The following is a 25547-nucleotide window of genomic DNA, read 5'->3' on the forward strand; positions in this document are numbered from 1 at the left end:
TTAGCTCCACACATGCATTCTCTTTCCTATCTTTGCCATATGGAGCCTGCTGCATTAAGCTATAGGAAGTGGCATTCTACCCTTTCACCCCTACAGTGAGTGACCTGTCTGCACTGGGTTTATATCTAAGCCGCTTGTACTTGGCAAAATCAAGATGTAATTCAATTGTAAAGACTGTAATGACTCGCATTCAAAAATACAGATTCAAAACTCAGGTTAAAACTTAAGACAATAAACCCCAATAAACCCTTAAGACATGCAGAAATATTCCTAATTATATCTATTATGTAATTTAATATTATTATATTTCTATTCGATAGAAAAGCATATACTAAAAGGATTTTTAAGATAGTAAGGCCATTGAATGCATGGGCTGCTTGTATTGACATAAATGGGATCCAAACACCCACATTTAAAATCAGAGAGTAATAGCCATTTTACTGTGATTTCTGAGAACTTTCAAGGAAAAAATTACCAGATTTATTATCTTCATATGAGTTCAATATATGAAGTTATTAGAACATCTTTTCTTACCTGTCCAAAATAAACAAAGAACCTGAGTAGCAAAAGCATAAAAAAAATGAAGCTAAAACTTTAGGGTCTCAGATTACTCTTGTGTACAAAGTTACTTAAAGCTTGAGCAAGACCAGTATTATGGGTGATAATAAACAATACAAACAGAAGAGGAGAAAAGTCAGCACAGTGGTCAATTATGTCTGAAGTACCCATGTGAATGGCTTCAAACCACAGGTTCTATTTGCTGTGCAGAAGTACTTAGATTCAACTCTACTATAAAGCTTTCTGAAGTAGACATGTGTAAATAATAATAATAACAACAAAAATAACAATGTGTTCCTATAATATTGCCATCTGTAAAATTCAAAGCAATCAAAAAGATTAACTTGGTTTAACAACATCAGGAACTTAATAATGATTAGGAACCAACACAATAGCAGGGCAGTGCTACTGATTCCAAGTGCTACAGATGATAATGTCTAGAGACACCATAAGAAAGCATTGCAAGACTTTTTTGTTCCCACCCTTGTTAAACATATAGAGAGCTTAAATACAATTAATTAATTCACAGTGTTGCAGAACAGTGTTTTGGGCTGCCAGAATAATCACAATCACAACAACTTCTTATCATATCCTTTTTCTCATACAGTAATATAAACACTTTCAATATCATAAAATACACAGTGCAATACAGCTGAATTAATCTATCAGGAAAAATACAACGTGGGGTATTTTGTTATTCTTGAATGTTTGATATCAGCACCATAATATCACAGTAGCACTATTTCTGATGTACCTAACTAGAACAGTATATGTAATGCAACATTTTGCCCTTCTATTCCATTTTATTCCTTTGCTGCTGAAAGAGTTCTTTAAAATATTTACATGGTAACTAGCAAGAAATAGTTCTGCATATTGCAGGCAGAAGAAAATATTGTGAGTTGTTAGTTTGCTGAGAAACTGTGCTTACATGCATTTTTTAAATTCCTGGATTGTTTCTCACCCTTTTTGTTTCACTAGCAATATGTTCATATGATGAAATATAGAGCAGTGAACTAACAGACTGGAGAAGACTGCCAAACACCAGCTTTGCCTCTGGCCAGAGTATTCTGTACACCTGCAGTCCTGAAAACGCTGGAAAGGTTTCTAATTTCATGTTTTGAGAAGAAAAATAAAATGCACTCAAGGAGTTAGAAGATCTTGCACTTTGGCCAACTCCACTTACAGTTTTGGCTCTATATCCTAAAAGGGAAAAGAGACAACTGGGAAATTTTCTCGTAGTATCCAAGTTCAGAATGAATCAGTAACTTAGCAGTGTCTTCTGCTCTTACCAAAACCTCTTGAGACATTCTAAAAATGGGCTTTAAGCTAATTATTTCATGAAGGATTGCATCACTATACAAATTTCTCTAAAAATAGCTGTCCCAGAATTCTCAAAAGGAATCTTGGCCAGGGTGATTATACATATTATGTAATCACTCAGCCAAGCCCACATGGTGATTTTGTTTAGTGCTGTATTTCTGAAAGCTTCTTAAAAGCCTACTACAAAGTTCTACAACTCTCAAAACACAGCATTTGGTGTATGAATCAAAGCAATTCCAGTGGTTGCTTTGCTGGGAGTGCATTACTATGCTTGCCATTTATTTAAAGCACTAAACAATAAATATTTAACTGACAGATTGCAGCTGCTAAATTGTATTTAAATCATGACAACTAAATATGTTTGCTTCTTATGGAAATGTGTTTGCAACACAGAGGTCAGTATTATTACTACTAATGTTACAGTTGGATACACTGTGATAGAAATAATTTTCCTAGGTTATCAAAATATAATGTGAGAAACCTGCAAAAGTAAGCCAGCACTTGAGATAAAAACAATTATCTTCTTCCAGCTTAGAAATAACAGAAGTTTTACTTAAACTCACACAGTCACAATCCATAAAAATACGGCTCAACTCATTCACATAAATAACATTTTAATCTTCAGACATATGTCTATCTATAGCTTTATTTAAAATAAATCCTAGAAGTTCTCATTTCCTTACAAAGGCACTATATTTCGTTTCTCTAAGATGCCTCTTTTTTCTTTGGCAGTGTAAAAATTGTAACAAATCACTTCAAAATCAATGTCCTGATAGTAGTTTACAATGTGCTTGATATTCCCAAAGGCCAGAAAATTAAAGTAGAAAAATTGGATAAGGGAATTCAATGACATATTTGGTGCTAGGAGCATTATCTAAGTCACGAACTATAAAAAAAAAAAAAAAGCCAGAAATTTGCAATTGAGACTTTTTTTAAACTTTATTTTTTGAACACATTCTATTTCTGGTTTCATTCTATTTCAGTTTAGATTACTCTTAGGCTGCCTTTTGTCAGTCTGCAGGCACTGCTGAGCAATGGACATCAGTACATTTGTCAATGTGAAAAGCATTGACATTTTATGACCAAAAAAAATTGATTAATTAAAAAGAAAAGGATAAAGGTGTATTTTTGAGCTGGGGGGCCAGGGCTGGGGTGGGGGGTGGGGTATACCCTTGGGAAGTAAATACTTGGCCTCCAAACTGAGTAATAACTCATTGCACTGGTGCAAGACAACCCATAGGAAAAATAAAAGACATAAAATAGCATCAAGTTTATGTCATGGATACACTAAGATGAATATTCATGCCTAAGCAGGCAGTACAGTGTATTTGTTTTATCTTTGCCAGAATGGGGCCTGTTTAGAAAATAGCCTGTAACTCCTAGATATTGAAAAGCTCTTGGTACTTTTCTTCCTTTCATGGAATTTTTCAAGCTCATGGCCTGTGGCACAATGCTAACATACTCTGAAGCAACCCTAAGGAAGCTTTTGGACAGCCAAGAAGTTTCCTGTTGAAATACAGAATGGATTATGATGGTCCAGAGGAGTTTTTCTCAATGCAAGAATGTGGCAAGTGCAGTTCTATGTGCATTTGGCCAGTCGATCTCAGACAAGTCAGTGAGACATCACAGTGCAGAGACAGAATCCTCCTGGCCTTCATCCAACAGTAAAATTCTATGAGTAACCTCAATACTTTGGGTTACTTTATTGAGTTTAACACAACTGACCTCCTGAACCTTTAAGACATCACCACACACTGTGCCCTATCTCTTTAGACATGAAGCTTTTGATGTCTACAATGACCTCAGGTGAGTCAGACCTTTGTGAGCAGGAAGTACATGAATTTGAAGGCATTTTCATGTTCCAACTAGGTAAGCACCTGTGTTACAAACTACATCCACTAAAATTCCATAACCCTTCTCTTAAATTGCAACCCTATCTCGTCTCATCAGAGTCAGGTGAAAGAGCAGTAGTTGGCTCTCTCCTGGGCACTGAGTATCAAGGAAAAGTATTCACGTTTCTTATTCTGATTCTGGGAAATATACTTCCATCAACAGTATTTTCCAGGGGAAGACAGTGACTTCCCTTCTTAGTCCTCAAAGAGGATATTCCTGGGTGTTTCATGGATATAATCAGAAGTCTTGGATTCTGACAAATTCACATGCATACCTGTCCTTCTCTCTCTCAAGTAACAGCCTTTGTAGCTCTCAAGGAAATCCCTTTGTACTTACTTTTTTGTATTAGCAGGGGACTTGCAAGCTACAGCAATCCTACCTTGGACACTGAAGCCACGACTTCAATAATAGTAGCAAAGCAGCATCCTAGGCTTGGTATATAATGTGCTTTTGTAGGTATTTCCTATTGCAATGGTCCACAGTACAGCAACATTTGAAATGGTAAAAAATATGGAACTGAAGTTTATCAACAAAGTCTAGGATGCCACTGAAAGAGACAGCAGCAGAAACAGTGACTCAGAGAGTTTCTGAGATAGAAACTCCCCAAGCTACCAGCAAAACCAAAAAGCAAATGCATCTGACATATGATGTTACACTTGTTTATAAAAATCACACTTGTTTATAAAAATCACAAAATAAACTTGATTGAAATAATGTTCTATTTCAAATGGCACAGCTCATTCTCACTAAAGCCTAATTTCAAATTATTGCTTCTTTACTGAAATGACCAATCTTTGAAAAGAACAGATATAACAGTAACTTTTACATTCAGGAGGCGCATTACTTGATGTGCAAACCAATAATGGGATTTACTGTGGGTTACATATATATCAGAAAAAATGTCTCAATTGCAGATGCTGATGGAGAAAGGAAGAGCTCGTCTGCAACACACTGTGGATATATATAAGAGGAATATAGATTTTTATCATCTTATTTTGCCTCTCAAAGCAAAAATTCCTCCTACAGTATAAAACAGGGATGGATTTAGGGGTCTAATGTTTACAATTATCTAGTGAGTCATCTTCTAATATTTATAAATATTTCTCCTTTGTTGATCACATTAGGATGGAGAAATATGGCTTTCTTTTTTGCCTCTTTTAGCAGTGTAACAGCTGTGGAAAGCAAAAAAAATTGATACTGCAGCTGATCATTCACTGAATTGTAGTGAATCAGAAATAGATTGGGAGTCAGCATATCTCAAAGAAACTGAGGAACTGGGTGGATACATCACACAGTGTGGAATCTGTCACTTCCCCCCTGGCCGAGCACAATCATAGCAAGGAAGAATTGCACTAACAAGCCTTTGTGTTGGATGCACATGTAAAAGCTTTGGGGGTTGACAGTGGTTCTTCCCAAAGGGATTAAAGAAGTATGAGTGATGTCTACAACCTCTATTATCAGATAATTCGTAAGTGTAATAAAGTGGTGACCTAGTTAAACCACATTCCTGTTCCTGGTGTCTCTTTTTTTGTGGTGTCTGAGATAACAGGGAGATTATTTTGGCATCAATTTAATCTAGTTAAATAGCTTTACTGAAGATCTTTATCACTATAAATAATGGAGGTATTTGAAGTATTTGGTTACAATTCTAACTGAAGTTATCCAAAACAATGTCTCTATAGCAATCTTCTTCTGCTGTTCCTTAACTCTGTCTGAAGAAAGTTATGAATGTTTTGATCACTCTTCAACAGTACCTTAAAGGTACAAAGCCAAACAAACCCAAAAACAACAACAAAACAGTTGCCCAAGTCTCTGATAAACATTTTAAAAATATCCATGACAGGTAATATCCATGACCATGGTAAAGTGGTGTATCCATTTACTCTTCAGTAACATGAGATGAAGGTGAAAAAAGAAGATGTCTAAAAAAGAAAGTAACTGTCTTCTCTTTTCCAAAGTAAATCAAATCAAAAATCCCTAAAATTACTTGGAACTTAACTTCACCTGCTCTGGTGCAGCAGCACAAGCGGATGAAGTGTTAAAAAGCATGAAGCACATTGCCTATTTAGCATATAAATTTTGGGTGAAATGTCTCCTGGTCAGCTGCCTGACCTGAGACATGACTGCATCATGGCTGGAACACAGGTATTGAGCTGGAATATCTGAGCTGAAGTCAGCATCAGGATTGGATAATAAATTGATGCTCAGGGGCTGTTTCCTATTTTTTTTAGACCTGTGGGAAAAAGCTATAATGATAAGACACATGAGATCAGAGCTATCAGGAATTTAGGACAGCAGCAAGGGTTTTCCTTAGCTTTCTGTCACTGAGTGCATGGAGTTCTACAGCATGTGATGCATGATTCAGGGTAAAGAATCTAACATTGACTGTGCAATATGTCCCAAACATCATTGACACAGCATACTCAATTGTAGGGTGGCACAATGCCTGACAGCAGGGTGGTTACTGTGACAGGCTAAGGAGACCTCAATGATTTTGTTGATTGTATTCTCCTCCTCCTCCTCAAGCAACAATCACAGAATTCTGTAATGTCCCACAAAGGAAAACATTACATACACCACCTGCAGACATGGTCTGAAAAAAAAATTTTTCATCTTTTTCACCTATTCTGAAAGAGGGGAGGTGTCTGACAACATACATGACACACCCAGATCTTCAGTATCCAGGTTGTCTGAACAGCCTTTGCCCCCTTGCCTACAGTACCTCTTCTGTCTATGACCACAGACCTCCCAAAAATCAGGAGGAGCAGCCACTGCACATTATGCACAGTTTTAAACATTTTAACTAGGCAGAGAAGAAACCTATGCACTGTGTTTTGCACAAGTGTACTGTGTCTAGTATGATTATTTTCCACATTAATAAAGCAGAACATAAATTTGCTTGCCATGATACCTATTTCTAGAGTTTTTTTAACTATGTGTTTTTTATTCAAACCTCAAATAACTTATGGTGTTGAAGACAGGGTGACTTTTAGTCTTTTGAGAATTTATTTTAAGGATAATCATGATTTCCAGATAACCCCTCAGAAAGCCTGAAACCTTCTGAAAACACAATTATTTTACAACAGATAAGCAAATAACTGAACAGAAGGAGGTTAAAAAGAGTCAACAGAACAGACAGATCTTGCTTTATGCAAAGAGCATCTGCTCTCCTCTCTCACACAATTAAGAAGGCTGGAAACAATATGAGCGAAAACAGAAAATGTATTGACTGCATATAATATGAGCCAAGCAAACATGCAGCTAAATACTTAACAACTACAGAAAAGCAATAAACACTTACATTGAACACTTCCTACCTTTTGTAACTGCTGTTACATGTCAGACCTGGCTTGAACACTTCCAACATGAGGTCAGAATAAAATGGTACAAATGAAAATAATGTCAATTTTCTGTTGCCATGAAAGTATGAAAATTAATGTCTGCCCACCTGCTGTTTTAACTGATGTACTAATCTGTCCTTCTCTCGTTTAAGAGCCATTACTTCATCTTGAGTCTTCTTTTTCTTTGAAGCAGACAGCTCAAGCAAGGCAATATTTGCATCTTTTTCACTAATTGCAGCAAGCAAAGCTTCCTGTCTGATAAAATAAAATAAAAATTGTTACATTCTAATTAGAACATATACTACTATATCTCACCATGTGAGATGTTTCTTTCAGTCTCTAGGAGAACAACCAACTACCTTCTGAATACTCTAAATAGCAAACTTTGTCAAGTCTAACAAAACCATGAAATAAACAGATTAGCCAAAGAAGTTCTCTTTATAGATTTTCCATTATTCACTTCATAAAATATTTATCTCAGTCTATTTTACTACAATATATCTAACAATATTTCTGTGAAACTTCTTGCTTTTAAAAATCTTTGATATTTATTTTTTTAAATTCACTTTCCCAAATTTTAGAGCATCTTATAGAAATCTTTTGTGATTTATACAAATCATGAAAACAAATAAAACACATATATGTTTATAATATCCTGTTAATTTTGTACCCGAGAAACCTCAGTGCAGAAATATCTGGACATCTTCCTCATATTTATTTAAATGTTTTCCTATGGATTTATTATTTTTCATTGTGTCACCACAAAAATATATTTCTAGAAGTAAAATAGAACATCTAGAAAATAAGTTTCTTGACCTATTTGTTCATGAGAAATCTCTTCCTTTGCAATCTTGACCCCTCAATCTTCATAAAGCAAACAGAATCTTACAGCACTCAGAAACATATAGGATTACACAGGCAATACCAGGGGCACAGCATAAATAGCTTGTGAGGACAAATGACAAGGGCAATTTTTACAATATGCAGTTGGAAGCACAGATCTTGCAGTATCTTATACTCTAAAGTGCTCGTGTTGGCAAGGCCATAATCTGTCCTTTAATTTCATAAATAAAAGAAATATATTGACCTTCTGCAATGCATTCAATGACAGACTATGACTTATTAGCCAAGAAAAAGCATATAATACCTTTAGGCATCAAATAGCTTTTAGAACAGAATATGTTATGGTCTATGCCTTTTTTCCAGAACTATATAAGATCAATCATTAAAAAATAAACATGGATAAATGAATCATAAATTAATCTTAGGCTCCAACTGCTAATAAATGTACGAATATGGCTCATGAACTTCATACAGTCAAGGTGAGCTAAAAGTTTGGAATTCTCACAGTCCTTTGCTTGCCAGCAAAAATGTCAAGAAAGCTATTTCACTTTTATTTCAAAGTTCCTAATGTATTAATGTAAATATTTATAGGACAATATTTCTGATGGAGTCAAAGAAAAACAACCCATTTATTTTACCCCAAGTTATGCGACATGGATCAATTTTAGATAAACAGTTGCATTTTATTCATACACTCTAATAGTCTCATTCATTATTCTGTCCTCTTCATTCTAATCACAGTTAAATGATGTTTAAAAGAGAATGCCATAAGACTCCAACAGTCTAATTTAAATTATAGGTATGAATTATTTTAAATAACCAGTATTAAACATAAAAAATATCAGGGGCACGTTCCACTAGACCAGGTTGCTTAGAGCCCCATCCAAGCTGGCCTTGAACACTTTCAGGGATGGGGCAGCCACAGCTTCTCTGGGTAACATGTGCCAGGGCCTCACCAACCTCACGGATGTCAGATGTCCTAACCTAAATTCTCTGGCAGAAACAACAGGTATTCTGCTACATTATAGCCAAAGAAACAGAAACAGAATATTGTATATACACATAAAATATGTTCTTCCAAATCAAATAAGATTAGGTTGGTTCCCCCACAGACTTTTGAAAGCACACTGCATTAAAATTACTGAGAAAGGTTAGTCAGAAGTGTTGACAATGTTCCAGTGGTCTTGCATCAAGAAACATTTTCTTACTTTTAACTTGCATCAGGCAACAATTTTGTTATTATTTTGGACATTATTGAAAATAGGTTTCATAACGTTCCCCTGGTTTTCAGGATATGCAGGGAAAAGATTTGCCCTGTCTGTAATTAACACCAGTGGGATTAAATACTAATCTTTAAATAATGGTAGTCATTGCATTGCTGTAAAATAGGTAAACAGCAAAATATAAATAAATCTGTTTATACCATAATAATCATTGCAGAGATATACTTATTTAATATCTGAAGGTAAACACTGATATGGTCATCACAAACTCAAATCACTCACAACGAACACAGGCAAAGAAATACACATCTTAGAAATTCCAAGGTTTTAGAATATATTTAGATTCACTCAAGCTATGTCAGAACTCCATGCCAACCAGACCCAATATAATGTCTGCTCTCTAATAGCAAATTTCACAGTAAATACTTGCCATCTGTGAGGTTTTTAATAATATATAGTTAGTTAATTATGAGTAACACATATTAGAGCTGTAAAAAGCCAGAAATAGAATGAAAGGTTTAAATTAAGTTGAAAACTCTATGAAGCTATTCTGAAGTTTTACTTCTCCTCTGAGGTTTGCTTCTCCTCTGCCTCAAAAATTGGCAGTAAAAACACAAATCTGACTAGTGAGTAAGAAGAGTCAGAACTTCTTTGGCATCATTTATTATCAAATAAATGATATTTGGTATCAAATTATTTGATATAATTTCAACATCTGACAATAGTATTCACTTGCATCCATATTTTTTGTATTGAAAGCCAAAATGATCACACATTCCTGTGGTATCAACTGCTCAACTGTGCAACACTCTCTACCCCTCCTTTAAAGTAGCAGATGAGGTGAAACCTTCCATGGGACAGGAGAGCCAGCCAACATGCTTTGAAAAATCTGCACTCTGGATTCTGCAGTCCCAAACCCACAAAATTCCGCAGAGCCAAACATGCACCTTCTCAGCTGATGGGGATTTTCCTATCTTAGGAAAATATGCAACCAAACACTTAATTCCAGGAAATAATGACTCATATAGAACACTTCCAGGAAATAATGGTTCATAGTCATGTGAAATAGCTGCTGTCATATGACACCACAAGTGCTCCACTGAGACACTCTGAGATTTGAATCAAACCCACAGCATATACAGGTTTGAACTGGCCCCCACAAAATTATTGCCAATATATTTTTTAATTCTTATCTTTACAGTTAATTTAAGTGGAGCTGAGAGGCTTTAAACCTGTGCACATTTAGAGAAAACTATGCAAGAGTGTGAGGACGGGGATTTCTATTCAAATCCTTCCAGGGCAACGTGGAATGACGAATACATCAATACAAACTCACACTGCCAGCACTCTTGAAGCCACCCAAACGTGAGCCAGCTTCAGCTCAGAAGCTGTAAAGCCTCATTTATCTAAGAGACAAGGTGTTTTAGCTTGGGCACCGTGCCACACAACGTGCTGATGGCTTCCAGACTGGAACTGGCTCACACACAGCCTGCAGAGTGTGGGCAGAGCAAGCTTGCACCTGTCTGCACAGACACACTCCTGGGATATGTCGGCACATTAGCTGTGTCTATTAGCACGGATAATCTGAACAGTAATAACCTCAAATATATAACCCAGTGGCATTTAACCAGGCATCTGGGTTAACAGGAGTTCAGCAAAGCAGGACTGTGTACTCTTACCAAACGATACATGTTGGTTGCTTACATCCTTATTAAACTACTTCTGTACAGCGGGAAGACAGCGAAATCCAACAGTTCTTATTAACATTTTTCAGAGTACAAGACAAAGATGTTGTGACAGAGCACCTAAGCAAACTGAAGTGTTGTCCTTTACTTCTGCATGGGCTAGCACCCAGCCTCCACTAAGTCCCTGGAACACAGAAGTCGAAAAATACCTTTCCCGTGCTAGTAAGGCATCGTAAGTGAAGGGATCCAAGCATTTATGAAGCTGCCTCTCAGGACAGACCGGGATCTCTAGATTATCATATCCCAGTTATTACATATTGCACACGAGTTTGCCCACATCTACCCACATCTTACCCACATTGCCAAGCTACCCTGTCATCACACTTCAAGTTTCCTATGGAAGAACAAAACCACGAACAGCAGCAATTTATTTTAGCTATCCAGTGACCCTGCTAAAAAAACAACACCACCAGTTTTGCAGGAAACATTTGAAATGACATTATCTGGCCATTAGCAATATGGTTAAGATGCTGGTGAAGCAGCTGACAACGATTTTCTCACAAACATGACGTAAACTTTATTCAAAAATGTAAACTGGTGGCAAGGTTTTCCTCTAAATCTCTCAGGTGGGTAATACACTTCCACTTTGCTGCTAGAAAATTAAACTCATCATGTGTTTCAGTGCAAGAATTTTTGAAAATCAAGACCTGAACTGGCACCAAGAACAACACACAGTCCAACATATTCTCCAGCTAACATGGCCTAAGAGTGTAAGCATAATTTATAATTTCTAATTATCTACTGTGTCAGGGAAAAAAATTACTATCCAAATACAGTTCTATAGAGATGTTATCACTATTTGCAGCCAAAATGTCTCCTTATTGTTTAATAAATTATGGCAATAAAATACATTTTAAAATAATTTATTAGAGCAGTGGATTAAATGACATTCTTTAACAGTAATATTTATAAAGAGTAATCCCTTTTTGCTATTAGTAGTTTTTCCTCTCTTTTTTTGGCAAACTAATCTGTTATACAAATAACAGCGTAGTACTTTTAACACCAAAAAAAAAAATCACTCTAACTTTACAGGGTAAAATTAAGTAAACTCTCAGATTAAAAAATGCATAATTAAACCTAACAGCATTTGTTCCACATTGTTAATTATTCTGTACATTTTCCTCAGAACTACATAAAGTCATTCCTAGAATTCTCAATTTATATATCCCTCCGATATAATATGTTTCTCTTTCCAAAGAGGAGAGGGAGAACTTTTCCCTGAAAAAGCAAAACTGATGAAATTAAACTTCTCTCCCTGGCAAAGACTGACAACATTCTACTCCACAGCAACCTACTCCCTCATGCAAGTCTCCTTAATATAGAGACAGTGAATGGAACAGTCACATCTGAGAGCTGGGCTTAAGATCCTAATACTTCCAGTAAGAAGTACCAAGAAAATGTGCACAAATATTTTGCTATACTTAATGTCACTTCAGACTAAAATACAAAATAATAGACAAAAGAAACACTCCCTTCCTAATGGCCAGGAATTAATTTATTTACACAAGTTGTATTCTATGCAAAACCATTCAGGATTCCAGTCTGTGCAATGTTTTCATTAACTACATGAATGATGGACTAGAAAATCTACTTATTACATTACAATGAGGTTTGAGAATGGGAGGATTTTCAAGTGCCATGAAGAGAGGAATAAAAATGTCTTTACAAACCAAAGACGCTGTCTATAAAACTAAGGAGAAACTCCATATTAAGGATCTGTTGTGAATAAGGCAAATATCACACTGAGAAGTATAAACAAAAATAGATTGCAAGGCAGAAGTCAGTCTTTTGATCTACATGAAAGAACTGAAATAATGAATCCAACACTCCAAGAAAAATGTGGAAAAAAGCAGTTAGAGAAATGACTGACAAGAAAACATTGGGGAAAACTACAATAAATAGTCTATGAGTGGCAACAGCATAAAGAGAACATAAAATGCTATGTCAAATTGAAGTAGAATTTTTTTTTCTATATTCATTCACACAGAACAAGAAATGATGTCTATAAGTTGCAGAAGAAAGCTGTGTTGTTTTTCCTCCTAATATCAAGCCAAGGTGTAATGATAATGGCAGGCTAAGTATCAATAGCAACTGAGTGCCAGAGGCTGAGGAAAGATGGCCACTGACAGTGGAAGCCTTTTTGAGCATTTTAGGCAAATATCTCTTAGAAATGACCTGGGTATAGTTGATCTTACTGCAAGACACGACTTTACCAGCAACCCAACGATTCAATGTTTTAAAGAAGATTTACTCTGTGTCTCAAGACAGTAGTCCTTGGAGTTAATGTCATGCTTTATCTGCTTCCATCATATGCTTGCTAACCTTCCTACAATCGGAGTGAAAGACCTTTTACATTTAAGTTTCTACATCTACAGTAAGAAAGAACAATACAGTTTCCTGTGAAAAATTCCACTGTAACAATTGCACATAAGAATAACTTCTTATGTATAGGCCGTTCCTCAGTGATAGTGAAATACAGACATGCCTTTCCTTGGAGGATTGATCAACTATTAATCTGACAACAGAAGTGGCTTTTAGACAAACAAAAAAATAAAATAAATGTTTTAGTGAAGTCACTGGAACTAGTGCTAAGGAACGATCTGAATTAAAGAGAAGTACCATACGTAGGATTAGACAAAGCAGATGATATCAAAGCAACTCAATTATAAACATTACCTAACACCTGAAAAATGCAATCTTATGGATCTCTAGCAATACAGACACAGAGTATGCATTTGTGAAAGCATCTGTCCTAGAGTGAAAAAAATTACTTAATATGAAAAGGAAGTCTTAGCATACTAGAAGGGAAGATAAGATAATGCAAGAAGAAATAAATCCATGAAAGTCTCCATTGAATGCCAAACTGAAAAAGTATATTGTATACAGTATTTTATCAACCTTCAGCCTAAACAAATGTCAAATGGAATAATTTCTTTAACAAATATGGGCAACAACTCAGAAAAAAGGGTTGCTCACTAGCATATATTTAGTCAAGATTAACTAAGGATAAAAAAATGTACTAAGAACAGATTTAATAACCCTAAGCTGTCATTCAGCTTGTAGGAGGCATTCAAGATACAGCTAATAAAACACAAAAAAATGGTTCCAACCACCCACAAAAAAATCTCAGTAGTATAAAACACTGCAGGATGACCACTAAGATAAATGCTTTCTTTTGAGAGCTGCCTTGCAGTTAACCTTCTTAAAGAGTCTCCCAGAAACCTCTAATCATAATACATTGCATTGCCACTTATCACAGTCAATTTAGAAGTGAGCTCTGTAAACACTCCTGCCTTACTCCCCACCTCTGTTAGTCTAAGAATAATTTTTTGAGCTTTAATAAAAGAACTCATGACAACTTTCTGGGAGGTGGAGTGATTTCTTAGAAACAGTCCAATTGTAATCCAACAGAATTCCAAGATTAAGATTTATAGAAACAAGACCTTCTAAGAAGAACTTTTACTACCTTTACTACTTAAGCTGTTCTCCACAAAATACAGAAATGCAACTTTAAAAGTCACTATTAAAGTTAAATCAAGTCAGAAATGTTTGAACTAATGATATACAGTAGAGTACTCAGTCAGCTTCTTACATGCTAATCGTACTGAAGGAGAAAAAAAAACAGCTCAATCAACTTTTTCCCTTTAATTATTGTTTTCTTTCCCTCATGACCCCCAGTATTCAACCTTAAGTTCAGTAGGAGGTGACTAGAGATAGACAGTGATGAGAGATCCTGTTTGAAACAGCTTCTCTCTGTCACTCCTAAAGCAAATAAATGGTTTGTTAAAACATGCTGTTAATCCATTATGGATGTATATGCATCTTAGAAAATAAACTTCAGAATATTATTGGTATTTTAAAGCTTTTTCTTTAAAAATAATTCATAGTGATCATACACATGAAATTTAAAATATGTATATTCAACAACAGAGTTGTAAGTCTAAGCTAGTACTGTGACACAGACATGTAAATTCAGTCACTATTGATTTTCAAAGATTATCCTAAAATTGTATGTTTGAGGTTGACAGAAAATTTCTCTCTCCAACTGCTTTATAGAAGGATATTTATAGCTTACTTCTTTTGAATGAACATTTATTTTGCACGGCATTCAAAGAACAAACCCTTCTGAAATACTTCCAGAAGAAAAAAAACAGCATGAAATAGGGGTTGTCCTGGTTCCCTTAACAGCAAACACAGAGAACTACTGATGCTCCACAGCCCAAACACATCAAGGAGCAGAGGGGACTGCCCCCTTAAGTGGGACACAAAGAGGGGGTGCCTGCTCTTACACACCCCAGTCCACCACTCTGACCCACCAGGCACTTTTTCCCATATTATCTGAGGATCAAACTTTGAATTTTTCATCTGATCAAGTCTTCTGCTGGAAACAAGTGTGAGGATGAAATGTCAATGCTTGCACTATGTGAGACAAACAAACAGTCTCTATATTACACCTGAATTACATGTATATCTTCATTAGGCTACAATCAAGGAGAAACAGGAAGATGCATCTGTCCCTAATGTGAAATTTCAGAGTAAATGGAAATAAGGAGAAGAGAGGACCTGATTCTGAATAATCATATAAGAGTTTCTTGAAAAAGCAGCTTCCTTACCAATTTGTCCTTTTCCTCCAGTTTACCTGCCACAGTTCATTACTCCCATAATCACACCTCTACTTCCATCTCTCAGTAACCGTACTGTCTTTACATTGGCAATTGCAAATTATTCCCTTTTTTCCTCCTTAACATCAATTTGCTATGTGCATAGAGGTCTCTTGTTAAGCAAACAAAAATAATCCAGATTTTAAAAGGCAAAGAAGGAACTTCACGCCCAACTTTTGGGGCTAATTTTCAAGCAAGAAGTAGGCACTCAACTGCCCTTTGAATTCTTGGAACTTTTTCAAGCCCTATAACATTGCACTTCTGATATCTTGATAATTTATGTTTTTAAAATGACAGATAAGTAAAACAGATCCCTCAGAAAAGACACTGAGAAAGCAATTACATCATAGTTTCATAGATCATGCTTCAATGACCACTGCATTCTCATTTCATTCAAACAGGCAGCACTGCTCACACACGAGGAGATGTAACAAGCTTCAGACTGTGTGAGACATGCAGAGAGAAAAAAAAAACCACAGTCCTGCAAAGCACAGCAGAAGTTAGATGATGACAATTATTCCTGGGTTTTGCAGCTTTTTACTAGAACTGACTTCCACTGTTCACCACGATTCTCCATAGGAGTGACACCCATACTAGGTTAAAATACCTCTGCCTGTTTTATGCGATAGCCCAACGTGGTGCAGAAATGGGAACTGCTGGGAAGAAGAACAATTGGATCTGAATGCATGGGATTGTGTTACAGCACAACATGGCACTGCACAGGGTCCACCTAAGTTAAACAGGAAAACAAAACTATAGGTAATCTGTCATTGTCAGCCCCCTCATCCTTCAACACCGTTTTTTGTGTTTATAGAAGACAAAGATAAAAGTACTTTGCAGGAGGAATGGTTTGATCTTTAGAATATAGTTCTTGGTAATGTTTTTGAACTGCCAAATAAAGGTTTAAGCTTGGAAAAAAAGTTACTATTAAGAGTTACTACTGCTTTAATGAATTTACAGGGAATTCAAAGTAATTGAGTTAAAGACATTCAAAACTGAGATGCAGAAAGAGAATATTTTAAAAAACCAACCTTTTCATTTATTAGTTTTTGTCAATTGTAATCTGTCCTTAATTTCGAGTTGACAATATATTCCAAATAACCATTTGTTACAAAGTAGATGGTTATGATAAAGAATGAGTGGGGCTTTCTTTCAACTTTTAATAAATTCTGATCAACAAAATTATCCACACAAAGAAAAATATATAAAAATCTATTTCCCCTCTTTCCATTGGAAATTTAAGAAGAAGATTGATCTGATTTTGAAAGAAGTAACTTAAGGTTCTCCCTTTAATTTCCATAATGCTACAAAGAGCTGGCCTTTGAACAATATGTATAACAAATCTCATAAATCCAATGTAGATCAACTGAACTTGAAAACATATCATAAAGAGTTATTAAGTCCATTTTGAATTAAAATATAGAAATCAGTATGAATATGTATTAGAATGTATGCCTTGATCTTTACAGTATATTAGAAGGCAATTTTGATAAATAAAACTGCCTGAATACTCATGAATAACAAAATGCACTCTCTTGGCAGTGTGTAATTCATATTTGATAACTGATTTGAGGGCACAGTTTAAATGTTCACTTACCAAATACGGTGTCAGACCAGTGTAAACCAGCATCATATAATTTCCACTAGTCACAAATATATGTCAGAGTACAACTCTGTACGTTAACTTTAAACTAAGAAACTCCTTAGAGCTTTGAACAAAGGAACACACACCTGACACATGCACATACCCCAAACAGGCTGACAGTTTTAACATTTTAACTATTTTAATTTAGATCTGGATGATGATATCCATTACTTATTGCTACACTGTATGTGTTAAAAGTTACATAGCTTAATTTGATAGATACAGGAAATCCTACAAATTATTACAATTCACTATGTTTATTTGTTAAAAATATATTTTTGTTAAACTTGCCTACTTCATAAGGTATTCCTAGGTACAGAATAAACTTAAACATATTGTTTCTGACAATTTCATTATATCAAAAAAAGTAGTTAAGCATCTGATTAAAGAAGATATTTCTTCTTAAACTAGCAAGCAGGCCACCATTCCTTTAGGTGTGGGATGTCTAGAAACCTAAGTGTCTAAGGCCATTTTATCAGAGAATATTTATTCAAACCCCACTACCATCATTTTATCTCAGTGAAAAAAAAAAACCCTTCCTTTTTAATAAAATACTGCACATCCAAATACAGCATATGAAATTAATAACTGTAAAACAGAGAAGTATCAGTAAAGACAATGAAAGCCCAGAGTAGGCACAAGATATTTTACATGGAAGGAGAGGGGAAATTAGGCAGCAGCACACAAATATTTCTCTAATTAGTATCTTAAAAGATTGGGAAAGAAGGAGATAGGATACCACATGACGTTATTTAATTATATGACTTCCCTGCTAATGGAGCTATTCACAAGCATTGCCAGAAGCATGAAGACCGTCATATGATTCAACTTTGCATAAAGAAGTTTGCTCATTGATCTTCTTTGGTGGGTTAACTGTTTCAAAATTTGTTTCAGACTAAGGAAACATTTTAAAAAAATGCATATGTACAGTCTTAGAGCTCTAAGATAATCTGCATTGGCTCACAGTGAGCAACAGTTTGTACTGACTTTCTCAAAGCAAACAAGAGGCATAAAGTATATCCCTGAACAGTATCAGAGAGAAGGTATAGGGCACAGCAAGACAGAGGTCTGAATGACAATAAGGAATAATCACAGTAGAAATAACAGTACTCAGATACTTTTAAGAAAGTTCCACAATTAATTGTAGCATGTTTAGTCTTGATAAACAATTAACTTCTTAGACATTGTACTAGACAAACAGGACTAACACACAAAGTTCTCTATTGATCTGAATAATATTCCTGACAGTCTTTAGCAAAACCTCTAAAACTGAAGGACTTTTATTTAGGGCAAAAAAAAAATGTTTGCTTTTGTGCTAAGATCAAATTAGGTCAAATTTTACTACAAAACTGGATAATAAAATTACTTAATCCGTAGTACTGCAGTGACTACTGAAAATCAGTATTTGATGATACTTTTTAAACTATTAAAATCAGTAAACTAGAAATAAAAGACCATATGACTCTTACTGTTAGTTGGGTAGGTCAACCAAACTGGTTTTCCTTTCTTGTCAATGATTTAACTCCCAGCTCTTTCCATAGCTAGAACACTCCATGCTCAAGTTGTCCAGACAGGTCTGTCCCAGAAGGCAACTGGTCATGAACCTTCTTGGGAAAAGAGGGTATTAAGACTTTTTCTGAAGCATCTACCAAACCTTCAGGGTGGAACAGCAGGGAGCTGGGGGGCAGCAGCTGGCACAGACACCCAGATTAGAAGCAGGTGTGGCAGGGACAGACAGGACTTCTGAGGAACCAGTGGGAACTGGACAGAGTTCGCTGCCATTCAACAGTCACTGAGGCGGCTGGAAAAGGGACACATCTGCAGGGGAGGAGTTATATCGAGATCTTTTATTTCTGCTGAGGCATTCCTAACCTTGCCCTCATCTTTGAGGAATACTTAGGGGCAAAAACATATAGATCCATGTCAAAGCTATGACCAAGCTGCGGCCCTGTCACAAGACATCAGACTTATGTGTGTCATGTCTCCATCAACCATAGGATCTAAGATCCATCCAGATGCACAAAGCTGAGTTTACCCCCCAGTTAGACACATCTATGTCAGCAATGCATGCACTGCTCTCATCCTCAAAGTGACACAGGAATAACTGGAATAACTGGACACTGGAATAACTGGACCATCTATAGTGGTCTTGTGCATATTTTCAAATATTTTCTTTCTGATGAGAAATGCAGCATGTTTTTTCTCAGTCTTTCTGCTTTTATCTTATGGAAAACTACAGGAGCTGGCAATGTTTTCCTCCCACCTCATAGTATCTGCAAGTTCTGCAAGTTCCCCTCCTCACTGTATTTTCACTAATTTGGAGGACACAAATCACTTTTCTTCTAGAAACAACGTTCAGTCCAGTGAGCAAAGGCAGGGCGTCAGAAAACACAGAGAAATAATCTGAAAACCCATCAATAATGAAAAAAAATCAAAATACTTGCAGAAATACAACTCAAAAATACTGCCTAGATGTTATTTTGCAAACTTTTGATGGCTGTATCTTAGCAAAATATACAGATCTGTTGCAGAACATTGGGTGAAGTCATGTTTATGGTCTTACCAAAATTTAAGAACTTTAAAGAAGTCAACAGAACTACAGAAGGTTTAGTATTTGGCAGCCTAGTTACTTAAACCTGTACTGCATGTTACAAAAGCAGAGGATAAAATATTCAATTAAAGAAACACAATCAGAAGGAATTGAAAGAATCAAAATGGATTATCACTGGAAACCCTAATGCCTGGATCAGGATAAATGACACTTCCAGCCAAAGAGGAAGTGAAGCTATGATAGTACACTTGAATTTCAACAGAAGTATATATTTCATAATTTAAATTAACATTACAGTGGAAAAATAAAAGCACAGCTTAGAAGCATCACGCAGAATGTAAATCATTTCAACTTTCAAATTTCTTTTTCAAATCTGACATTCAACAATGATGAAAAACTTTATCCTACAAAATTTAAACTGAAGGCAAAAAAAGGAAAAGCAATGCAGGTTTCAACACTAAAAACTGGAAAATGTTTGAGACAGGTCATATAGTTAATTCATACAATCAGGTTTCCCCTAGGACAGTCCTACAAGAGGTATGTTTGCAAGCACGATAGAATCAATAAAGATTAGTACAGTGAAAACCTATAAATTTGTTCCAAAACCTAAGACATGGACTGTACATCTAATGAAAATCAATAATGCTTTTGGAAAAATAATCACCAACCAATTCAAACAAAAAAACTTCCTTAGAATCAAATAGAGGACACATTCTGGGGCCTCTGCATGTCCATGGTTGATTTGATGTTTCTTTTAACTATGTACAACATTGTACATTTACTGCAACCTTGGATGAGCTCTGGAACCCAAGACAACAGAAAAATAAGATGTTTCTAAGCAGGATTTTGAACATTACCTGAATCAACAGCACATCTGGAAAGAATCGTGACAGAATGAGCCTAAGAAGGAGTCACTATGGAAAATGCTCTCTTACATTGGTATCCGGGTGGCCTTGGGACTCACACAAATAATGGGACCCATTTTAAGAAGATCTGTCTCTAGAAGGAGGAATGCTAATAGAACTATGTGTCATTGCTGTGAGAAATGAAACAACAGCTGTTAATTTGTGCAATTAGCAGAGATTCAGTACAGGTGGTAAGAAATAACAGCACCTCAGCTGCTCAAAGAAGCCAGAACTAACCAGTCAAAGTAGGTGCAGCATTTTTTTCCTGTTGCCCAAAAGGGAACGAATCAGTCACTACAACTCGACTCTGCAGGTACCTATGCTGTTAAATTGCTGTCCAACACAAAAGAAAATGCATGCACTCAAAATACAACAAAGATGTGAAATACTCCAGAAATTATTTTAAAGTGTAGGAGAACCACGTTAGCTGGCTAGAATATTTCCGAGAATAAAAAAATAACACAAAAACTTGTCAGAAAGATGCAGAAAGAGAGAATGCAACATTATCCTTTCTGGACTAGAAGATTAAGCAAAATCAAAAATTCAGGTAAGGATCAGGCACTAAGAAATTTTATCTATGTCTGCCTTATTTTTTCTGAGTAAGCCATACAAGCTATTATTTCATTCATTAACAAACCCTGTGATTTAACAGTAGAAAAAAATGTTTTAGTTAATGAAGGATTGAGATACTTTTAAAAGTAGGAAACAGAGTGTAAAAATCTAATAAATACAATATTTAAAAAATTTTAAACTACATTCAAGTATTAAAGACCTGGCAAAGACATAATTGGTTTGGGTTTTCTGCTCATTTTAAACCTACTATGTGAATACTGCTCATGGTTCCACAGTTAAGGCTGACTTAAGCTTATCCTTAAGGCAGAGTCGCATTACTCAAGTACAAAAGAACAAAGTATGTTTCTCCCCAAATTACTTCCATGCTTCTTAACATTAGTGGAAGTTACTTTGTAATGAACAATTACTAACAGCTACAATTGTTTGGGAGGAACAGAGTACATATGATGTTTATAAAGGCTGACATATTCAGTTCACGTTTACAGGAAGCAGAGTAGCTTGAAGCAAGAGACCTGAAGAACAAGGAACTTATCATATCAGCTCTGACTACCTACATGAAGAGTAAATCAGTGTAGGGTATCAGAACATATTTTCACATATGTTGACAATACCTCCAAAATACGTTTTCTAAGAAGTCACTGTCTCAGCCACTCATATAGCAGAGAAAATTACTTGTTCTTCTCTGCAATCAATACAGTGGATAAGGCACATGCACACTACAACAAAAGGAGGAACTGCAAATAGGTATTTCCTAATTTTTTCAACAGTTAGAATAACTATTACTGGTTATAACCAAATCCTGTGGTGTTAGCCAGTGAAATTTTGATGGATCTGGAGTGATAAATTCAGAGTAATTTTTTAAGTCTTTCCATTCAAATGTAATCTAAGTCACTAGTTGCCAACATTTTTGCTGCTGAAAATCTCCTAAGGAGTAATGTTCCATGGAGTGATCCAACTTGACATCCTTCCCATTCACAACCCTGGGCTGTTACCACCTGTCTTCTGTCTTAGCAGGTACTGCTGCCACTTCCACTTAATCTCAGGACCAACAGCACTTCTGCATCCTGCAGTTGTACCAGCCTTGTCCCTTAGCCAGGAAGGTGGTTGGCCTGAAATCTCTGCCCCACACCCCCCAGCATCTCCAGTACCAGACAGCTGACACACACACGGACAAACTGGACAAATCTGAAACCTACCTGGCAGAGTTTATCTGCGCAGTTTATTCTGTGCAACACCTCATCATTAAATTTATATCATTACCTGGTAACTGAACCACTAAGTCACAGTACAGTAAAATGAATAAATCAGAGCACAATCAAAACCAGCTGAAAACAGTACCCAAAGTTCGATGTTGTACTTAAAAATGACCAATTCTTGAACAGGGAGATGGATGGAACCCCAACTGTGCCCCCAACTCCTTTCCAAAAACAGCTTAAATTCCTCAAAGGACCTAAGCATATGCTTGCACTGTTGAGAGAGGCCTCAGTTTTTTAAGTAATAGAATAGAGCCTCGACAACTATGACTATTTCCAAGTCAGCAAAGAAATGATTACTGACAATGGCTCCTGCACCTCACTGGCAAATTGTTGAAGATGTTGGTAAAATTTGCTAGTTAAAAAGCTGTGGCATTCATTTTCTAAAGATGGATCTAATACTAATCACCTTACAATAATGTATTCCAGCAGCAAAACCTCAGCCGCTGCAGGAGAGGAGAGAAGCAGATGTATGTTAGCTACCAAAAGAACAAACAGCATTTACCAACGTTTACCAACTCATAGATCAATTTTTAGTTATCAGCTTCAAGGTAGGCTACTTAAAACTCTGCTCTTTAACATAAAAATACAATCCCAACAAACTACAATTTATTTCATCCTGTACATGGGACAATATGTGTCTACGTATTCTTAAAAAAGCTGTAACTTCAGTCTAATAATTAAATAAAAATGAAGTTTTTGAAAAACATTAAAAATATCCCACAGATCCCTTTTGCACAGAAACTGAAATGGTAAGAACCCTACAAAGGGTCATGAAACTCTTGGACTGGGTAAATATTGCTTATTCCAATCAGCTAAGATCACTTTTTAGTAAATCATAGTCAAAAAATATTTTAAGTAAATCTCATTAGCCACAGACTGTGTCACTACCCAGCACAAATTCACAGCTTCCAGGTATTGCATGATTATAGCCCACAGTAATGAAGATAAACATAACCATACCTCTCGGGTCAATATCTCCTGACAGAGCAGAATGTCAGACTAAAACATAAAGCAAGAGAGCTTGCTGGAAGGTTTTAGAGCAACCAGGTAACACTCACACATGAGAATCAGAAGTCCTTTGCTCCTTGCTTGATATACCACCAGCCCACAGACTTGAGATAACTCTCATCTGCACCTCTCTGGCCCTAATCATAGCAATGCATGAGCTAATCTAGTTCAGCAGAGCCTGAGGTAAGGATTAAGTTTCATATTGCTCCTGCCAGGAATCCCCAGAAAAATTATCAGAATGTGTCTTCTGAGGACAATAAAACAGAGATATTGAGAATTCCAGGCCTGGTCTTTTCCTATTCAATACAGACAAGAAATAGTATAGCTAACTAAACCACAGCAACCCTCTAGAGCAAACAAAATCCAGCTGCTAGATTTGGTCCAAGTCTAATACCAAAAAGGGACCCCAAGGACTCCAGTCCTCACAAGGTCACCATGTGGTATTGATTGGACTAATGTGCCTTTCCAAGCACCCTTCTTTGTCAAAGACTCTTGGTTCCCCGTGCTACATCTAGACTGCACAGCTGGTGCACATTATTCCTCAGCTCATCCAGATTGGAGGCCTGGTTTTAACAAGGTCTCAGGATCAGAAGGCACAGCAATTCTCTTCGATCTCATATTCTAGAGTTTCCTTCCTGTGAAAGTTAAGTATAAAGGTGAGTTGATGGGATTACACGCAGATCTTACCCTGCCATACTTCAGAGGTATTCTCCATTCTCATGCTTTCAGCACTGTCCATCAACAAGAGACTCTCTTTGGGAAGTGCAAAGCTCTATTTAAGGAAAACATGTATTTTGAGGTGCCAAAGCAAAAGACCACATGTGTCCAATTCATCCTCGTTCTGGTTTTGTTCATCCCTTGCAGACTCTCCATAGAAGTTACACCTCATATGAAACTGGGAGGGCCCTGTGTCCAACAACAGATACTCTCCTACAAAGAAGGCCTCCGTTTGGATTTGATCAGTTTAAATGAAAAATACAGCCAGCCTGTCAAGGGCATCTGACTGCAGAAAGCCTAGGGATTGTGGAATTTTGGCCATGGAGCAGAGTCAATTTGGCAATGTCAGGGTCAGAGCTTAGGTGTGAATCAATGCATCCTAAGAAAGTCAAGTGGTTGCTTCATATCAGCCTCACCATGAGCATTATCATCTTCTAGAGTCCTTCCCTGATTTCTTTTGCATGGTGGGATGACATGGGCCTAAATCAGACACTGGAATAACCAGAATGTCTGTATTATATTCATCAGGAAAAAGTGAACTCAATGGTTAAAGGAAAAAATCACTGTTCCAGCTACCAATAACATCTGTCTGAAAATGGACTGTACTACATACATAACAAATTGGTATCTTCAGTCCAACTCACAGTACTTTTACTTTCCAAATACTAATGTCACCAGTAAATGTTTACACACCATATCTCAATCAACAAAGACAACATCGTAAGTGATTACAAATCTCTCTAACATGGCTTCCATTCTCTCCCAGTGTATATTTGGCCAAACTTTCTGCACACATTTGGTGTTATTCAGTTTTATTCCTTCTTACTGTTTAAAATGTTTTAAATCTGAGGAAAATTAAGTCAGAAAATTTATAGGCATTCATAAAATATGCAAATCCACAAAGGGAACAAAATTTAAAGCAAGGATGAAGAATCTGATGACAATTACATTGAAAGTGTTAATTACAACCCAAACCAAGGACTTTTGTAAGCTGCAAATTTATAGTTCTTTAGAAATGATGAGATTCACAACTGCAGTAGTGAAAATATTAATGCTTCTGTAAACTCCAAGCTCGAGTATAAAGCAGATATGTAATCTTCAACTCCCCAAACACTCCAATTTGGCCACTAAAGATGCTGTTTTACATTTCCAAACATTTTCCCCTGTCACTACTTTTTATACTTCAGTTCTCAGGTTGTAAGTATTTGTTACTTGCAAAGCAACTCCTTTTGAACGCAGAATCATGGGAGGCATTTGTTACTAACTGCTAATGCAGCCTGCCAAACAAAAACTCCCTGCTGGTGACAT

The 25547-nt window shown here is 36.2% G+C and overlaps 1 protein-coding gene across 9 annotated transcripts in view; it reads right to left on the bottom strand.

Annotated features, from left to right (window-relative positions):
* ERC2 (ELKS/RAB6-interacting/CAST family member 2) overlaps nt 1-25547 on the bottom strand; it is a 443741-nt gene that overhangs the window by 135072 nt on the left and 283122 nt on the right. For all 9 annotated transcript variants that reach the window (XR_003536997.1, XR_003536996.1, XR_003536995.1 and 6 more), the window contains one exon: nt 7220-7367. Coding sequence is in view for 1 of the 9 variants with exons in the window: in XM_027700915.1 (XP_027556716.1) it covers nt 7220-7367 (148 nt within the window). In the remaining 8 variants the exon portion in view is untranslated. The remainder of the gene's footprint in view (nt 1-7219; nt 7368-25547) is intronic.

This window comes from Neopelma chrysocephalum, unplaced genomic scaffold (genome assembly GCF_003984885.1).
Source record: "Neopelma chrysocephalum unplaced genomic scaffold, ASM398488v2 Primary Assembly neopelma1_147, whole genome shotgun sequence".
NCBI classification, from domain to species: Eukaryota; Metazoa; Chordata; class Aves; order Passeriformes; family Pipridae; genus Neopelma; species Neopelma chrysocephalum.